We start from the raw sequence: 17,292 nt of genomic DNA on the forward strand, positions 1-17,292 counted from the left end.
TTTTTCCAAATAAGGTAAAATGCCATGGAAGGATATTAAACTGGAGAGTAATTTGAACCTATTGATATTTTTAAGTGCTCACCATGACTGTTTTGTGGAGATTAAATGACAGTGCAGTGAGGGTAGTAAGGAGTTGGCAGGTAGAAAGGTGAAGAGCCAGAATAGAGACTGGAAAACTTACTGGGTTGTACAGGCAACAGACAATGGTCACTTGTACTAGAGTCGTGACAGCAAGACATAGATAGCTTTTGTATGTAAAATACAAACTTTGTAACTGATAGGCAATGGATGGTGTAGGAAAGGGAGCTATAGAGGATGACAACTGGGTTTTTGGCTTAAACAGTTCAGTGGATGGTGATGGATTTGCAGAGATGATTTTAGTTGCTGGTTTATAATACTTTTAACAAGTGGTAAAATAGTCTTCTTCCTGATCTTCCAGTGTTTTAAAATTAGGAGTGGGTATTGAATTTTATCAAATGCCTTTGTAGCTTTTATTTACTTTTAACTTTTACTATAGAATTGCTTTAGTTAGGACTGTTTAAGTTGGAAGCATAGAAAATCCAACTTACAATAATTGAAGCAAAAAAGCAAATCTATTAAATCAAGTACCCAAAGGGAGCAGGGGTAAACCTTGCTTTTAGACTCAATTATATGGCTACTAGAGTCTTAAATGTCCACAGAAGTTGTATGTCTCTCTGTGCCTCTTTCTCTCATCTTCTCCATCTCCATATCTTTCTTTCTCTATTACTTTCACTCTCAGACAAGACCTTCTTTACATATTAATTCCAAGAATAGCCCTAAGCTCCAGGATGGCAGCTCTGTTACAGCAGAGAAAATTATCCTATCTTCCAAACACTTCCAGTAAAACTTTAAGGATTTACATTTTGGCTAGACTGGGTAATACATTACAACCCCACTAAAGACTCAGTATTTCTCTAAAAATAATTAAAGTGCTATAATCAGAAGGTCAAAAATAACAGTTTTCCATTACCCAGTGTAACATTTATATTATAATATGTACTTTTATTGATGTTCCTAAAATTCCTAGAATAAACCATACTTGTTTGTAGTATATTATTATTTTTCTGTAACTCTGGATTCTACCCATAAATATTTTGCTTTGCATTTTTAGCATCAGCCTTCCTAAGTAAAAAACATTGGTAGTTCTATTTATTTAGAAAATGTTATGTTTCCCAGCTTTTAACATTGTTACATAGCTTTCCTAAAAACAGGAACATTTCCATTTTTATCTGTACCATAGAATTATGTAAATAGCATGGAAATTACCCATAACAGAAGATTAGAAACAATTCATTCATAAACCTTCTAGGACTGACACTTGTTTTTGTGGGATAGTTCTTTTCTGAAATTGTCCCATATTTGTTAGTAAGACTGAGTTTTTCTTATTTTTCTTAAGTGCATATGGGCTGTTTTAAATTGTTCTAGTCTGTTATCCTTTCAGTCAGGTTTTCAAATTTATTTAACTTATGGCTATAATTTTCTAGATTGTATGTGTTAGCAGGTTTGTTTTGTTTCATTTTCTTTAAAAAGAAAAAAGATGATATGCAGGGTCTGGCAGAAGTAACGCCTGCTTGAGTATGGTTGGTACAGTAATAATATAGGTGTAATAATTTATAGTTGAACATTTCACCTAAATGTCATTTGGTGTGCTTGAATGTGATATTAGGTTAGAGAATTATATGCTTATGATTTTGTAATAAAAGATTTTGATAAAAAGTGGTGTTATTTGTGTCAGGCACTGTGTATAAAATGCTTTGGATTTGGGTCAGCTATGTAGGTAATGGGGTGGGGCAGATGAAGAGGAAGAGGGGTAGCCCATGGGGATAGCAGGCAATGGGTACAGGGCTTGAGGTGGGGGTTGTCAGGCCCCGTGTGCTTTCACTGCCATCATGTTTAACTTGCCTTTTGCACCTCCCACTGAGGCCAGTCAGTCATGTAAATCTATACCTCTCTTCCTACTTTTTCCTTCCCTTCCTCTCTCCTTCCTCCCTTTCCTGCCATCTCTGGGATGAGATGGGCTGCCCGTAACTCAACCCTCCAAAAGTTAGCCCTGTATACAACTCCCGGGGTATGGCAGTGCCTCCTTGAAGTGGTACCCAACCTTGTGACCCAACCTGTTGGCAGTTTTAATTTTATAAAGTTGAAATTGTTTAGGTGAGAGTTATAAAAATTATTGTATTGTTTTGTGATCAGTGAATTTAAGTTGAAATATTTCAATTTAGGGAATATATTGAGATTTTCTTTGAGTCCTAATATATATGAAATTGTTATAATGCCCCATGACTTGATAAGAAGGCATGTTCCCTATAGAGCATCAACTTCAACATGTCTGTTAGGATGGTGGTCAGGGAAGGCCTCTTGGATAAACTGACTGAATGCAGTGAAGGAGCAAAAGCTTTGATAAATTGCCTAATTTTTATTTAATTGAAAGATGTAATCTCATGTATAGTTCTATGTTTAATATGTTCTGAATTTTTACTGCAAGAATACTAATTTAGAATATACTTCTTTTCCTAGTTATTTTGCATAAAACAGCACAACATAATCACAGTTGACCGTAAAACAATCACAAACACAAATAACAATATCAAAATATTAGATTGCCATTGTAATCTGAATTAAAATTCTCATAGAGGACTTCCAGCCAAGATGGGGGCATAGGCAGATACACTTTGCCTTTTCACACAACCAAAAAAAGGACAACAACAAAGTTAAACACAAAAAATAACCAGAACTGCCATAAAATCAAACTGTATAGAAGTTTGACAACCAAGAAGTTAAAGAAGAAATATTCATCCAAACCAGTAGGAGGGACAGAGACAGGCAGCCGGAGTACAGAGGACTCCAGGCAAGGTGGTGGCTGGCAGAGCAGGTGGTCCTACATTTGCATGCGGATAAATCAGGAGGAATGCAACAGACCATGCAACTCAGGGTTCCAGCTTGGGGAAATAAAGCCTCAAAACCTGTGACTGAAAAAACCTGTGGGGGATGAGGTAGCAGGAGAAACTCTCAGGCTCACAGGAGAGTTTGTTGGAGAGACCCACGAGATCCTAGAACATACACAAAACCACCCACTTGGGAATCAGCATCAGAAGGGCCCAATTTGTTTGTGGGTAGCAGCAGAAGTGACTAAAAGCCAGCCAAGAGCTGAGCAAGCAGCATTGTTTCTTCTTGAACCCCTTCCCCACAGACAACACCAGTGCTCTGGGTTGCCCCGTCCTGGTGAACACCTAAGGTTCCACCCCTTACAATGTAACAGGCACACCAAACAAAAAAATATGGCCCGAATGAAAGAACAGATCAAAGCTCCAAAAAAAAAAAAAATACAACTAAGCGATGAAGAGATAGCCAACCTATCAGATGCATAGTTCAAAACACTGGTAATCAGGATGCTCGCAGAACTGATTGAGCTTGATCGCAAAATAGAGGAAAAAGTGAAGGCTATGAAAAGTGAAATAAAGGAAAATGTACAGAGAACTAACAGTGAAAGGAAGGAAGCCAGGATGCAAATGAATAGTTTAGACCAGAAGGAAGAAATAAACATCCAACCAGAACAGAATGAAGAAACAAGAATTCAAAAAAATGAGGAGAGGCTTAGGAACCTTTGGGACAACTTTAAATGTTCCAACATCCAAATAATAAGGGTGCCCAAAGGAGAAGAGGAAGACCAAGAAATTGAAAACATAATGAAGGAGAAATTCCCTAATCTGGCAAAGAAAATAGACTTCCAGGAAGTCCAGGAAGCTCCTCGGGTCCAAAAAAAAGTTGGACCCAAGGAAGCACACATCATGCTATATCATAATTACATTACTCAAGATTAAAGATAAGGAGAGAATCTTAAAAGCAGCAAGAGAAAAGAAGACAGTTACCTACAAAGGAGCTCCCTTGAGATTAGCAGCTCATTTCTTAAAAGAAACCTTGCAGGTTTGAAGGGGATGGAAAGAAGTCCTCAAAGTCATGAAAGGCAAGAACCTACATAGAAAGTTACTCTATCCAGCAAAGCTATCATTTAGAATGGAAGGATGGATAAAGTGCTTCCCAGATAACGTCAAGTTGAAGGAGTTAATCATCACCAAGCCTTTATTATATGAAATGTTAAAGGGACTTGTCTAAAAAAGAGATTTAAAAAATGAACAGTAAAATGACAACAAACTCACAACTATCAACAACTGAATCTAAAAAAAATAGAAATGAACTAAGCAAACAACTAGAACAGGAACAGAATCACAGAAATTGAGATACATAGAGGGGTATCAGTGGGGAGGGGGAGGGGGAAAGTGGGGGGAAAGATACAGGGAATAAGAAGCATAAATGGTAGGTGTAAAATAGATAGAGGGAAGTTAAGAATAGTATGGGAAATGGAGAAGCCAAAGAACTTACATGTATGACTCATGGACATGAACTAAAGTGGGGGAATGCTGGAGGGAGGGGGGTGCAGAACAAGAGAGATAAAGGGGAGAAAGAAATGCCACACCTATAATACCATAATCAGTAAAATATATTTTTAAAAATTCTCTCAGATTTTTCTTGAACCTCTGAGAATATGACCATATTTCCCCAGAAGCCCCTGTTTGAGAACTATTACCATTGTACATTATTCTTTAGACTTTTTTCCACTTCCTTCCCAAGAGAAGGTGTGGAAAGAGGGGCAGTAGCAATTCTTGTTATATTCTTGTTTGAATTGAGGTTTTGTTTATCAGTGATCTAGGATGAGGGCATTTAGTCTTTCTCTTGGCTGCTTATAACCTCCAATCCCTGTCCCTTTAAATTAAGAGATACAGGGGAGAGCTTTCAGAATATATCTACTTAACCTTCAATACTATTTCAACTACCACCAGTACTGGTACTGCCCTTGTCTATAAGGAATCCACATGGATTTCCATCATCTGTCATTTTGGTTAAAATTGTTCTGCATTCATAGTTTCAGCTTTTGTGGTATTATCTGTCCAGTTTCTACCTATGTCGTCTTTGAGTGTTTTTAGAAGTCTACTTTTTCACTTTTATTAAATGTTTAAAAAAAAGCGTCTTCCTATAAATCATGTTTTATAATAATTGATTTAATGTTGAAACTGACAACTAATTTTATTTTTTAAAATGAACTTTTCAGGTTGGAATTCGTGGTACCAATATAGTTGTACTTGGGGTGGAAAAAAAATCTGTTGCCAAGCTTCAAGATGAAAGAACTGTGAGGAAGATTTGTGCTCTCGACGACCACGTCTGCATGGCTTTTGCAGGTACTTAGGGACCTACAATAATGATGGAGAGTGTCTTAGTGTGGTAGGGTAACACATCTGGACCCACTACAGTTGTTGTGGTGCTATATTTATACAACATGTGGAGTTACACTCCATTTCTTATTAAACACAAACAATATATTATACCCTGTTTTTTCTGGAAAATCATAACTCTGTAAACCAGGATTTCTGAAAGACATAAACATCAGAAGGTACCCATTTTATTATCTTAATTGTAATTTTAGGTAGCTGTTTCCTTTTTAATTTTTAATTTTGAAATAAATTAAGACCAAGAAATTACAAAAAAAACCCATAAAGTTGGTTTCTTCATCTTTTACCCAGTTTACTCCATTGGTAACTTCTTTAAACACCAGTAAATTGACATTGTCACAAGCCACAGATTTTTTTTTGAGATTTCACCAGTTTTATATGCACACATTTGCATGTGTGTATAGTTTTATTAGATTCATGGAGCCATCACCACAATCAAGATACACAACTCTTCCGTTACCACGAGGCTACCCATGCTATTTCTCTTCTATATCTTTAACCTCTGGCAACCAGTAATCTCTTTTCCATCTCTATAATTTTGTCATTTTTGAGGATGCTATGTGAATAGATCAAATGGTATATAACCTTTTAATATTGCCTTTTTCATTAGCATAATTCCATTGCAATTTATCCAAGTTGTTGCGTATATCAATAGTCTGTTACTGTTTATTGCTGAATAGTGTGCCATAGTATGAATGTACCACACTTTACAATGAAATAAAGGAAAAATGCATGTTTCCAGCTTTTGCCTACTACAAATAAAGTTGGAATAGACTTTTATGTACAGGTTTTCTGTGTAAAAAATCTGAACACAGGTTTCATTGTTCTGGGATAAATGCTCAAGAGTAAAATTGCTGGGTCATATGATAATACATGCTTTATTATGTAAAAAACTGCCATATTGTTTTCCAGAGTGTCCATACTATTTTACATTCCCCTAGCAGTGTATGAGTGATTCATTTTTCTCTGCATCCTCAGCAGCATTTGGTGTTGTTACTGTTTTTTATTTTAGACATTTATATAGGTGTGTAGTGATATCTAATTGGGGGATTAATTTGCATTTGCCTCATGGCTAATGATGTTGAACATATTTTCATGTGCTTATTTGCATCTGTATAGAAAATAAGACATGTTTCATGTTGGGGATTTTTCTCTCTCTCTCTCTCTCTTTTTTTTGAGAATATGTTTGTTAAAGCTGAGGACAGTGAAACAAGGAAAGACTTAGAATAGAAGTAGCTACAGGAGAGAGCCAAGATAGGGCTGCTCTGGCTCACTGAGAAGTCAGACAAAAGGGGGCCTTGGAGACAGCTCCAGGGCCTTAGCCTAGATGAGCTGCTGCTGCCTATTGTTCCCTTGGTTGCAAGTCTCCTGGGTTCTTTAGGGTTTAGGAGATGGGCACCTGAGAGGGAAGAAAAGGGGCAAGAGAAGGACACAGGCATGTCCCAGGGGGAAGAGCATGATTTTTTAAAAAATTCTTTTTGTTTGTTTCAAGTCATAATTTTATATTGAAATTTAAAAACCTTATTTAGCAAAAAACAACCTTTCTGTTTTAAAAAAGTTTTCTTGACATAAAACAAGTCTTAAAGTTGAAAAGATTGAATAAGAACTCAGAGCTCCCGCCACCCAATGCTCAGACTTGTCTGTACCTAGGATGACACTGGGAGCCCTGTGGGACTTCCATTCCACCACACCCGTGATGCCACTGACCCATGGGCTCCTGACTTGAGACCCACACTTGCCTCTTCATCCGCGGACTCCATCAGAGATCCAGACTTCACCTGGATGCTTGCTTTGTTTCCTTCCATCGCGTAAGCTCCCCTTCTCCGTGTGTGACCTGCATATGATTCTATAGGCTTATTGGGGAAATGTCCCCTTAATAAACCTGGCATTATGAGAAGACAAAAAGAAAAAACAATTGAAATCATAAAAAGTACCATTTCTGTCCAAAAGGAATAAAACTGGAAATGAACAACAGAAGGAAAACTATCCACAGATACATGGAAATTAAACAATACTTAAAAACCCATGGATCAAAGAAAAAAATTACAAGAGAAATGAGAACATTTCTTGAGATAAATGAAAATGATAACATACACAACATATGGGATACAGCAAAAGCAGTGTTAAAAGGCAATTTTATCGCTATAAATGCTTACATTAAAAAAGAAGACTTCAACAACCTAATTTTACATCTTTTTTAAATTGTTGTTCTATTACAGTTGTCCCAATTTTCCCTTGTTGTTCTCCCCTGCCCTGCCCACTCCCCCCTCCCTACTCCCACAGTCAATCCCTACGCTGTTGTCCATGTCCATGGGTCATTTATACTTGTTTGTTAACTAAACCCTTCCCATTCTTTCCTTCCTTATTCCCCTCTCCCTTTCCCTCTGGTCCCTATCAATTTGTTCCTTGTTTTCATGCCACTGGTTCTATTTTGCTCATTTCTTTTGTTCATTAGGTTCCTGTTATAGGTAAGATCATATGGTATTTGTGTTTAGCTGTTTGGCTCATTTCACTTAGCACTATGCTCTCTAGTTTCATCCATGCTGTCACAAAGGGTAGGAGTTCCTTCTTTCTGCATAATACTCCATTGTATATATCTTAAGAAATAGAAAAAGAGAACAAACAACCTAAAACTAGCAGAAGGATGGAGATAGTAAAGATTGGAGCAATGATATATAAAATACAAAATAGAAAAACAATAGAAAAAGCAGCAAATCCAAGAGTTGATTCTTTGAAAAGATTAACAAAACTGACAAACCTTTAGTCAAATGGACTAAGAATAAAAAACTAAACTAAAATCAGAAATGAAAAAGAAGATGCTACTAATGATTTCACAGAAATAAAAAGGATTATAAGAGCACTGTGAACAATCACATGCTAATAAATGAGATAACTTAGCAGAAATGGACAATTTCCTTGAAACATACAAATTACTTCAAGTTCATCAAGAAGAAATAGAAAATCTCAACAGATGTTTAGTAAGTAAGGAGTAAATCAGTAATCAAAAACCTCTCAATAAGAAAAGTCCAGAATCAGATGTTTTCACTGGTGAATTCTACCAAACATTTGAATAATTAATACCAGTCCTTCTCAAATGCTTGCAAAAAATCAAAGGACACTTCCAAACTCATTGTGTGAGGTCAGCATTATCCTGATGCCAAAGCTAGACAAAGACACTACAAGAAAAAACTGTAGCCTAATATCCTTTGTAAATATTGATGTAAATATCCTCAACAAAATAGCAAACCAAAGTTTAGCAACTATTAAAGGGATTAATAAACAGACTAACAGGGATTAAAGGGACTAACAGGCATTTATTCCTGGAGTGCAACAATTATTCAACATATGAAAATCAATCAATGTAATATACCACATTAACAGAACAACAGAGAAAGCTACACGATCATCTCAACTGATGGAGAGAAACAAGTTTGACAAAATTCAGCACCTTTCTTAATAGAAACACTCAAAAAATTAGAAGTAGAAGAAAATTACCTCAACATAATTAAGTCCACATTGGAAAAATCTGCAGTGAATATCATATACCATGATGAAACACTGAAAGCTTTACTCTAAGATTAGGACTAAGTCAAGGATGTCCACTTTTAAGACATTATACTAAGTGAAATGAACACTCACAGTGGGACAATTACTATATGATTACAATTACAGTATATGAAATACCTAGAGTCAGATTCATAGATACAGAATATAGAACACAGAGTTTCAGTTTGGGAAGATAAAGTCCTAGAAATGGATGGTGATAAATGCCCAACAGTGTAACTGTACTTGATTCTACTGACCTGTACCCTTAAGCATGGTTAAAATGGTAAATTTTATATATATTTACTACAATAAAAGGAAAATATTTTTAAAGAAACCATCTTTTTAAAAAATTATTTTATTGTTCAATTACAGTTGTCTGCATTTATCCCCCACCACAGCCATCCCACCTCCCTCCTCTGCTTCCACCCTGCCTTTGGTTTTGTCCATGTGTCCTTTATAGTTGTTCCTGAAAACCTTTCCCCCCATTGTCCCCTCCCACCTCCCCTCTGGTTACTGTCAGATTGTTCTTAATTTCCATGTCTCTGGTTATATTTTGCCTGCTTGTTTGTTTTGTCAACCAGGTTCCTCTTAAAGGTGAGATCATGTGGTATTTGTTCCTCACCACCTGGCTTATTTAGCATAATTCTCTCCAGTTCCATCCATGCTGTTTCAAAGGGTAGGAGCTCCTTCTTTCTTTCTGCTGCATAGAATTCCATTGTGTAAATGTACCATAGTTTTTTGATCCATTCATTTACTGATGGACACCTAGGTTGCTTCCAGCACTTAGCTATTATAAATTGTTCTGCTATGGACATTGGGGAGCAAAGGTTCTTTTGTATTGGTGTTTCAGGGTTCTTGGGATATAATCCCAGCAACCATGGAATTGCCAGGTCAAAAGGAAGATCCATTTTTAGTTTTCTGAGGAAATTCCATAGTGTTTTCCACAGTGGCTGCACCAGTCTCCATTCCCACTAACAGTGCACTAGCGTTCCCTTTTCTTCACATCCTCTCCAACACTTGCTTGTTGATTTGTGTATGTTGGCCATTCTCACCTGTGTAAAGTGGTATCTCATTGTGGTTTTAATTTGCATCTCTCTGACAGCTAGTGAAGCTGAGCATCTTTTCATATTGTCTCTGGGCCCTCTGTATGTCCTTTGTGGAAAAGGGTCTGTTCAAGTCTTTTGCCCATTTTTTTTATTGGGTTGTTTGCCTTCCTGGAGTGGAGTTGTGTTAGTTCTTTATATATTTTGGAGATTAACCCTTGTCTGAGGTATCATTGGCAAATATGTTTTCCCATATAGTTGGTTCTCTTTTCATTTTAATACTGCTTGCTTTAGCCATGCAGAAGCTTTTTAATTTGATAAGGTCCCATTTGTTTATTCTTTCTTTTATGTCCCTTGCTCTAAGGGATATATCAGTGAAAATATTGCTGCATGGAATGTCTGAGACTTTCCTGCCTATGTTTTCCTCTAGGACTTTTATGGTGTCATGACTTATATTTAAGTCTTATATCCACCTTGAATTTATTGTTGTGTATGGTGGAAGTTGGTGATCAGGTTTTATTTTTTTGCATGTAGTTGTCCAGATCTCCCAAAACCATTTGTTGAAGAGACTTTTTACTCCATTTTATGTATCTTCCCCCTTTGTCAAATATTAATTGACCATAGAGATTTGGGTTTATTTCTGGACTCTCTGTTCTGTTCCACTTGTTCTATGTGTCTGTTCTTGTACCAGTACCATACTATTTTGATTACAGTGGCCTTGTAATACAGTTTGATATAAGGTATTGTGATCTCTCCTACTTTGTTCTCCTTCTCAAAATTGCTGCAGCTATTCAGGATCATTTATGGTTCCTTATAAATTTCTGAAATTTTGTTCTATATCTGTGAAATATGTCACTAGTACTTTAATAGGGATTGCATTGAATCTGTAAATTGCTTTGGGTATTATGGACATTTTGATGATATTAATTCTTCCAATCCATGAACATGGAATATGCTTCCATGTGTTTGTGTTTTCTGTAATTTCTTTCTTCAGTGTTGTGTAGTTTTCTGAGTACAGGTCTTCTACATCCTTGGTTAGGTTTATTCCTAGGTACTTTATTTTTCTTGTTGCTATATCAAATGGGATTTTTTTTTCCTGATTTCTGTTTCTGATATTTCATTTTTCTTGTACAAAAATGCCTTTGATTTCTGAATACTGACTTTGTATCCCTCTGTTTTGCCAAATTCACTTATTAGGTTGAGTACTGTTTTGGTGGAGTCTATAGGATTTTCTGTGTACACTATCATGTCATCTGCAAACAATGACAGTTTTGTTTCCTCCTTTCCAATTTGGATGCTTTTTATTTCTGTTTCTTGTCTGATTGCTGTAGCTAGGACTTCCAATACTATGTCATATAGGAGTGGTAAAAGCAGACATCCTTGTCTTGTTCCTGATCTTAGTGGGAAAGCTTTAAGTTTTTACCCATTGATTACAATGTTGGCTGTAGGTTTCTTGTATATGGCCTTTATTGTGTTGAGGAATACTCCCTCTACATGTTCATACTTTGCTGAGTGTTTTTATCATAAATGGGTGCTGTACCTTATCATATGTTTTTCCCCCATCTATTGATATGATCATGTGACTTTTGTCTTTCGTTCTGTTTATGCGATGTATTACATTTACTGATTTGTGAATATTGTACCATCCTTGCATCCCTAGGATGAATCCCACTAAGGTGTATGATCTTTTTAACATTTTGCTGGATGTAGTTTGCCAATATTTTGTTGAGGATTTTAGCATCTATGTTCATCAGCGATATTGGCCTGAAGTTTTCTTTCTTTGTCGTGTCTTTATCTGGTTTTGGGATTAGGATGATGCTGGCTTCATAAAAAGAGTTTGGGAGTCTTCCATCTTTCTGGATTCTTTGGAATAGTCTGTGAAGGATAGGGGTTAGCTCTTCCTTAAATGCTTTGTAGAATTCTTCTGTGAAACCATCTGGTCCAGGGCTTTTGTGTGTTGGGAGTTTTTTGATTACTGCTTCAATGTCATCAGCTGTTACTGGTCTGTTCAGGCTTTCTGCTTCTTCATTCAGTTTTGGAAATTATATTTTTCTAGAAATTTGTCCATTTCACCTAGGTTTTCAAATTTCTTAGCATATAGTTCTTTGTAGTAATTTCTTACAATCCTTTGTATTTCTGTGGTGTCACTTGTAATCTCTCCTCTTTCATTTCTGATTGTGTTTATTTTGGTTCTCTCTTTTTTCTTAATGAGTCTCCTTAAAGGCTTGTCGATTTTGTTAAAGAAACCATCTTAATATAAATGATGGGATGAATGATAATTTTGGTAAACATATCTTTCTAACCTTAATGTAAAAATAATTTTAATGTGTATATAACTTTTTTGGAGAGTAAAATAATCATTCACTAATATTTTCCTCACTTGTCAATTGATTTTTGAAATTAGAAAATACCTACATGTATATTATTGGAGAATTGGTGTAATAAATCATGCTATATCTAAGCAATTGCTTAAAAATACAGGTTTGAGAATCATACCAACTGAATTCTACACCAGACTCCATTGTCCACTACTCCTGTGACTGTGGGCAAGGTATATTGATGCGGATCCTGGCCAGCAGGATCCGTGTATGTTGTGGCTGCTAGTGAACAAATACACACAGACAACAGAAGTCCTGTGAAGAAAAAGGGATGGCATGGCCACTCTCTGGAGAGGGAAGGAGGGCCCCAGCCCCTGCCTGGACAGGCTTTTCTTGTTTTTCTGGGTACATTACATGGAGGGTAGTCCTCATTTACTATGCACAGGTTTGCTATAAGTGATTAACTTTTACAGATAACTAAGGGAAGAATGTTGCTAATTACTTCAAAGAGAAGGATGTTGCAGACCAAGGGGAAAAGTAGTTGAACCGGTCATACTCCATACTTGGGAGGTTTAGCTCAGATTTTAGGAAGTTGCAGTAAGCACTTGCTGCCTCAATTCAGGGTGAGGGAGTTTTAGCAAAAGCAAGTCTCATAGCAGTCAGGGTACAATGCAGGCCTGGTTCCCCGTGGGAAAACCTCTCCATGGGCATGATCCTGCGTGCCACTTGCTCCACACTGGTTTTCCACATGGAGGCTGAGCTACATTTCCACACCATGTGAAGCAGTTCCCTACAGTATATAACTGTTCCTTGTACCAGTTTAGTCATCTGATAATGTCTACTTGTTACAAGGATTGAGTTAATACATAAGAAGTATTTAGAACAATGTCAGGCATATGTGAGTGTTTAACAAATATTACTATTACCACTACTACTACATCATTGTTATTATTGTTATTATTTAGTGGCAATTTAAAAAGAAGGATGTATTGGCATGAGAAAGTATCCATAATATATATTTAAAATAGTAGGCTACAAAAAATGTGTATGATACAATTCTATTTATACATTGTGAAATTATATGTTACCTCTTATTCCTTCTGTTGGAATAGTTTAGAATGAGCACATATCAGAAAGACATAAAGTTCCACTTTGAAAAAAAAATACATTCTTTTGCTGGTATTGTTATATTGTGCTTTTGATGTTCAGAAAACAGCCCTTAGGAGAAAAAAAAATCAAAGAATCTGAAAAGAAATTATTTCATGTAGCAGGTGGAATTCCATTTAATAATAGAAATTTTACATTGTGATATCTTCAGATAAAGCTGTGGTATAAATTTAAGAGCACTAGACTGAGGACTCATTTCTTCTGTATTTGCTTATTTATAAACAAAGTGAAATTACAATATTCATTGCTATTTTTAAATAGAATTTGTTCTCTTTTTCCTAGCCATTTAGTATTGATTAGCATAATTGCCACTTACTATGTTAAAAGCAGACACACACACACATGTTATTCATATGGTTTGGCAAATTTATCACTAATTTTTTTCCTAATGAAAGAAATTTTTTCCTCTGAATCAATTATAGAACTACTTTCTAAGTCTGATATATTTATGTTTCTCTACTTTTATATCATATTTACATTATAAATGGAAAATACTTAGAAATCTCCTTTCTGATCATATTTTCTAAATGAGTGAAGCTTTTAATTTATAGGATAAACTAAATCAATCTCATTCCACTTCTTTATCTCAGATAACATGTGCAAAAAGAAGAGAATCAGTTTCTCTCCCCTTAACTATCTGATTGTGATTCTTTTCTTTTTTAAGATTTTATTTATTTATTTATTTTTAGAGAGGGAAGGGTGGGAGAAAGAGAGAGAGAGAAACATCAGTGTGCGGTTGCTGGGGGCTGTGGCCTGCAACCCAGTCATGTGCCCTGGCTGGGAATCAAACCTGCGACACTTTGGTTTGCAGCCTGCACTCAATCCACTGAGCTACGCCAGCCAGGGGTGATTGTGATTCTTAATAGTGGCATATTCTGACAGCTTCTTCATTGTTGACTGCTATTAACCATCTTCAGAGACTAGCAATTCTTTCAGATTTCTAGAAACAAGATTTGAAATGATATGGTAGGAGAACAAGAGTTTGTAACTGCAAAATACTGATGGTTATGTAAGAAATGAATGTTTCAAAGACTTTGGGAATGACTTTTTGGGAAAAGTGATTTTAACAGCCTGGGGAAGGAAACAAAATGGCCTTGGAAAGGTCAAATGGCAAAGAAGTCTTTAATATAATAGAAATGTTTGCATCCATTGCACCTGTTTAACTTTTTGCTCACTTCATTATTTCTTTAACTGAAACATTTGATTTCCTTACAGAAGTGTTAGGAATTAATTACATGATGTTTTTGGCATGACAAAAGTAAAGCAAGGTGTTTTCTTTTTTCTTTTGTAACATTTTTGATTTTCAAATCCTTAATCTTAGACAAAAAGCTAAGAAGAGATATTTCACAGTTATATTGAATGAAGTTTGAATTCAATGAATATGTGTTTGATAATGAAGTGTAATATTCATTGTTTTCATAATAATAAATGCAGCTTACTCTGTGGTTTAGGTAATAAGTATATTGGTTTGGGAACCAAGATAAACCATCCACCTTTGAACTATCTTCCATTGCTGTCTTCCCCAAAAAAAGTTTTTAAAAATATGACTACAGAGATTTTTTAAAAAATACTTAATAAACCCAAATAACCAGCCTAGCTATTGTGAATGAAACCATTTTAATCTTTGGGAAATAGTTTACTTAACATTAGGGTTTAACCATTGTTCTTCAAAACCATTTTCTTTAAAAAGTAAATCAGAATGCATCAAATTAAGGCCTGAAGGAAATAGAATGTCAAATGAGTGAATTTTACAAAGTCTTTATAATGGATGCACATTAAAAAAACAAAGGACATCATAAGAAAGGTTTTATGGTAGCTAAACTGCTTGTGACAATGAAAGAAGTCATTCTTTTTTTTAATGTATCAACTACTTCTATAGGACTGACTGCTGATGCTAGAGTAGTGATAAACAGAGCCCGCGTGGAGTGTCAGAGCCATAAGCTTACAGTTGAGGACCCAGTCACTGTAGAATATATAACTCGCTTCATAGCAACCTTAAAACAGGTAAGCCAATAAATATAGCAACAAATTGCTTTAAATTTCCTCCTTTATCATTATGGGTCTAGTCATGAAAATACTTCATTTAGTCTGTTAAATCTACCAGATTCCTTATTCTTTCTCAAATTTCCTATTCACACTCTTACTCCAGTGGAATGAATTGACTTGATCACTAGGCATCCCAATCAGTATCAGTTCTGAGAATTATATTAAAATTTCAAAGAGCAAGAAATCAAATATTTTAAGGGTATTTCTTCACTTCTGGAGATAAAGTAATGAGAACCATTTTTTAGAGTTTACCAAAGCAGTACCTATGATTCTTTCACCAACAAACCTAAACACAACTAATCAGGTTCAGGTATGACTTCTGAATTCCTGAGTAAGTACATTAACATAAGTATAGTCATGATATATACAAGTGTTTTTTCACTTATTGTGTTATGTACTTTTTATATGTGCCAATATAGTCCTTATATAACTAAATATAGACAGGCCTCCTCCTATTGTGCTTCACATTATTGCACTTCATGGATGTTGCATTTATTACAAATTGAAAATAAGACTCTTAAGCAAAAAGATTATGACTTGCTTTATTGTGATAAATTCTCTTTATTGTGGTGCTCTGGAACCCAACTTGCAATATCTCAGATGTATGCCTATAATATTGTTTTTAGTTGCTATCAGTAATTCTTTTTTTAAGTATAGTTTGATTATGCTATTACAGTCGTCCCAATTTTGTCTCCCCTTTATCCTTCCTCCACCCTGTACCCCCACACACACACTCCAGCATTATCCCCCCTTAGTTCATGTCCATGGGTGGTACATATAAGTTCTCTAGCTTCTCTATTTTCTATACTATTCTTAACTCTCCGCCCCATCTATTTTATGCCTACCAATTATGCTACTTATTCCCTGTACCTTCCCCCGCATTCTGCCCCTCCCCCCCCCCACTGAAAACTCTCCACATAATCTCCATTTCTCTAGTTCTATTCCTGTTCTAGTTGTTTGCTTAGTTTTTGTTTTTGTTTTTTAGGTTCAGTTGATAGTTTGAGTTTGTTGTCATTTTACTGTTCATAGAGTTTGATCTTCTAATATTTCTTAGATAAGTCCCTTTAACATTTCATATAATAAGGGCTAGGTCTCCTGGCTATTGTGGCTGGGTGGATTGAACACTGGCCTGCAAACCGAAGAGTTGTAGGTTCAAATCCCAGTCAGTGCGCATGCTTGGGTGGCAGGCCAAGTCCCCAGTAGAGGGTGCATGAGAGGCAATCACACATTAATGTTTCTCTCTCTTTCTCCCTCCCCTCCTCTCTCTAAAAATAAATAAATAAAATCTTTTTTAAAAAATAAGGGCTTAATAATGATAAACTCCGTTACTTTATCTAGGAAGCACTTTATCTGCCCTTCCATTCTAAATGATAGCTTTGCTGGATAGACTAATCTTGGATGTAGACCCTTGCCTTTCATGACTTTGAATACTTATTTCAAGCCCCCTCTTGTCTATAAGGTTTCTTTTGAGAAATCAGCTGATAGTCTTATGGGAAATCCTTTGTAGTTAACTATCTCCTTTTCTCTTGCTGCTTTTAAGATTCTCTTCTTATGTTTAATCTTGGGTAACTTAATGATGATGTGCCTGGGTGTGTTCTTCCTTGGGTCTAATTTCTTTGGGATTCTCTAGGCTTCCTGGACTTCCTGGAAGTCTATTTCCTTTGCCAGACTGGAGAGGTTTTTCTTCATTTTTTGTTCAAATAAGTTTTCAATTTCTTGCTCTTGTCCTTCTCCTTCTGGCACTCTATGATTCAAATGTTGGAGTTCTTAAAGTTGTCCCATAGGTTCTTAAGGCTCTCCTTATTTTTTTGAATTCTTGTTTCTTCATTCTGTTCCAGTTGGATGTTTATTTCTTGCTTTTATTCC

At 35.9% G+C, this 17,292-nt stretch overlaps 1 protein-coding gene across 3 annotated transcripts in view; it reads left to right on the plus strand.

The window, feature by feature from the left end:
• The window catches only part of PSMA8 (proteasome 20S subunit alpha 8), a 38,232-nt gene that overhangs the window by 9,758 nt on the left and 11,182 nt on the right, over nucleotides 1–17,292 (plus strand). The window contains exons 2-3 of one of the 3 annotated variants that reach the window (XM_045850267.1): nucleotides 5,129–5,255; nucleotides 15,224–15,384. In XM_045850267.1, the coding sequence (XP_045706223.1) occupies nucleotides 5,129–5,255; nucleotides 15,224–15,384 (288 nt within the window). The remainder of the gene's footprint in view (nucleotides 1–5,128; nucleotides 5,256–15,223; nucleotides 15,385–17,292) is intronic. The other 2 variants (XM_045850268.1, XM_045850269.1) reach the window with 2 other exon arrangements.

Source organism: Phyllostomus hastatus, unplaced genomic scaffold (genome assembly GCF_019186645.2).
Source record: "Phyllostomus hastatus isolate PE091 unplaced genomic scaffold, TTU_PhHast_1.1 phas_contig_80, whole genome shotgun sequence".
Lineage (NCBI taxonomy): Eukaryota > Metazoa > Chordata > Mammalia > Chiroptera > Phyllostomidae > Phyllostomus > Phyllostomus hastatus.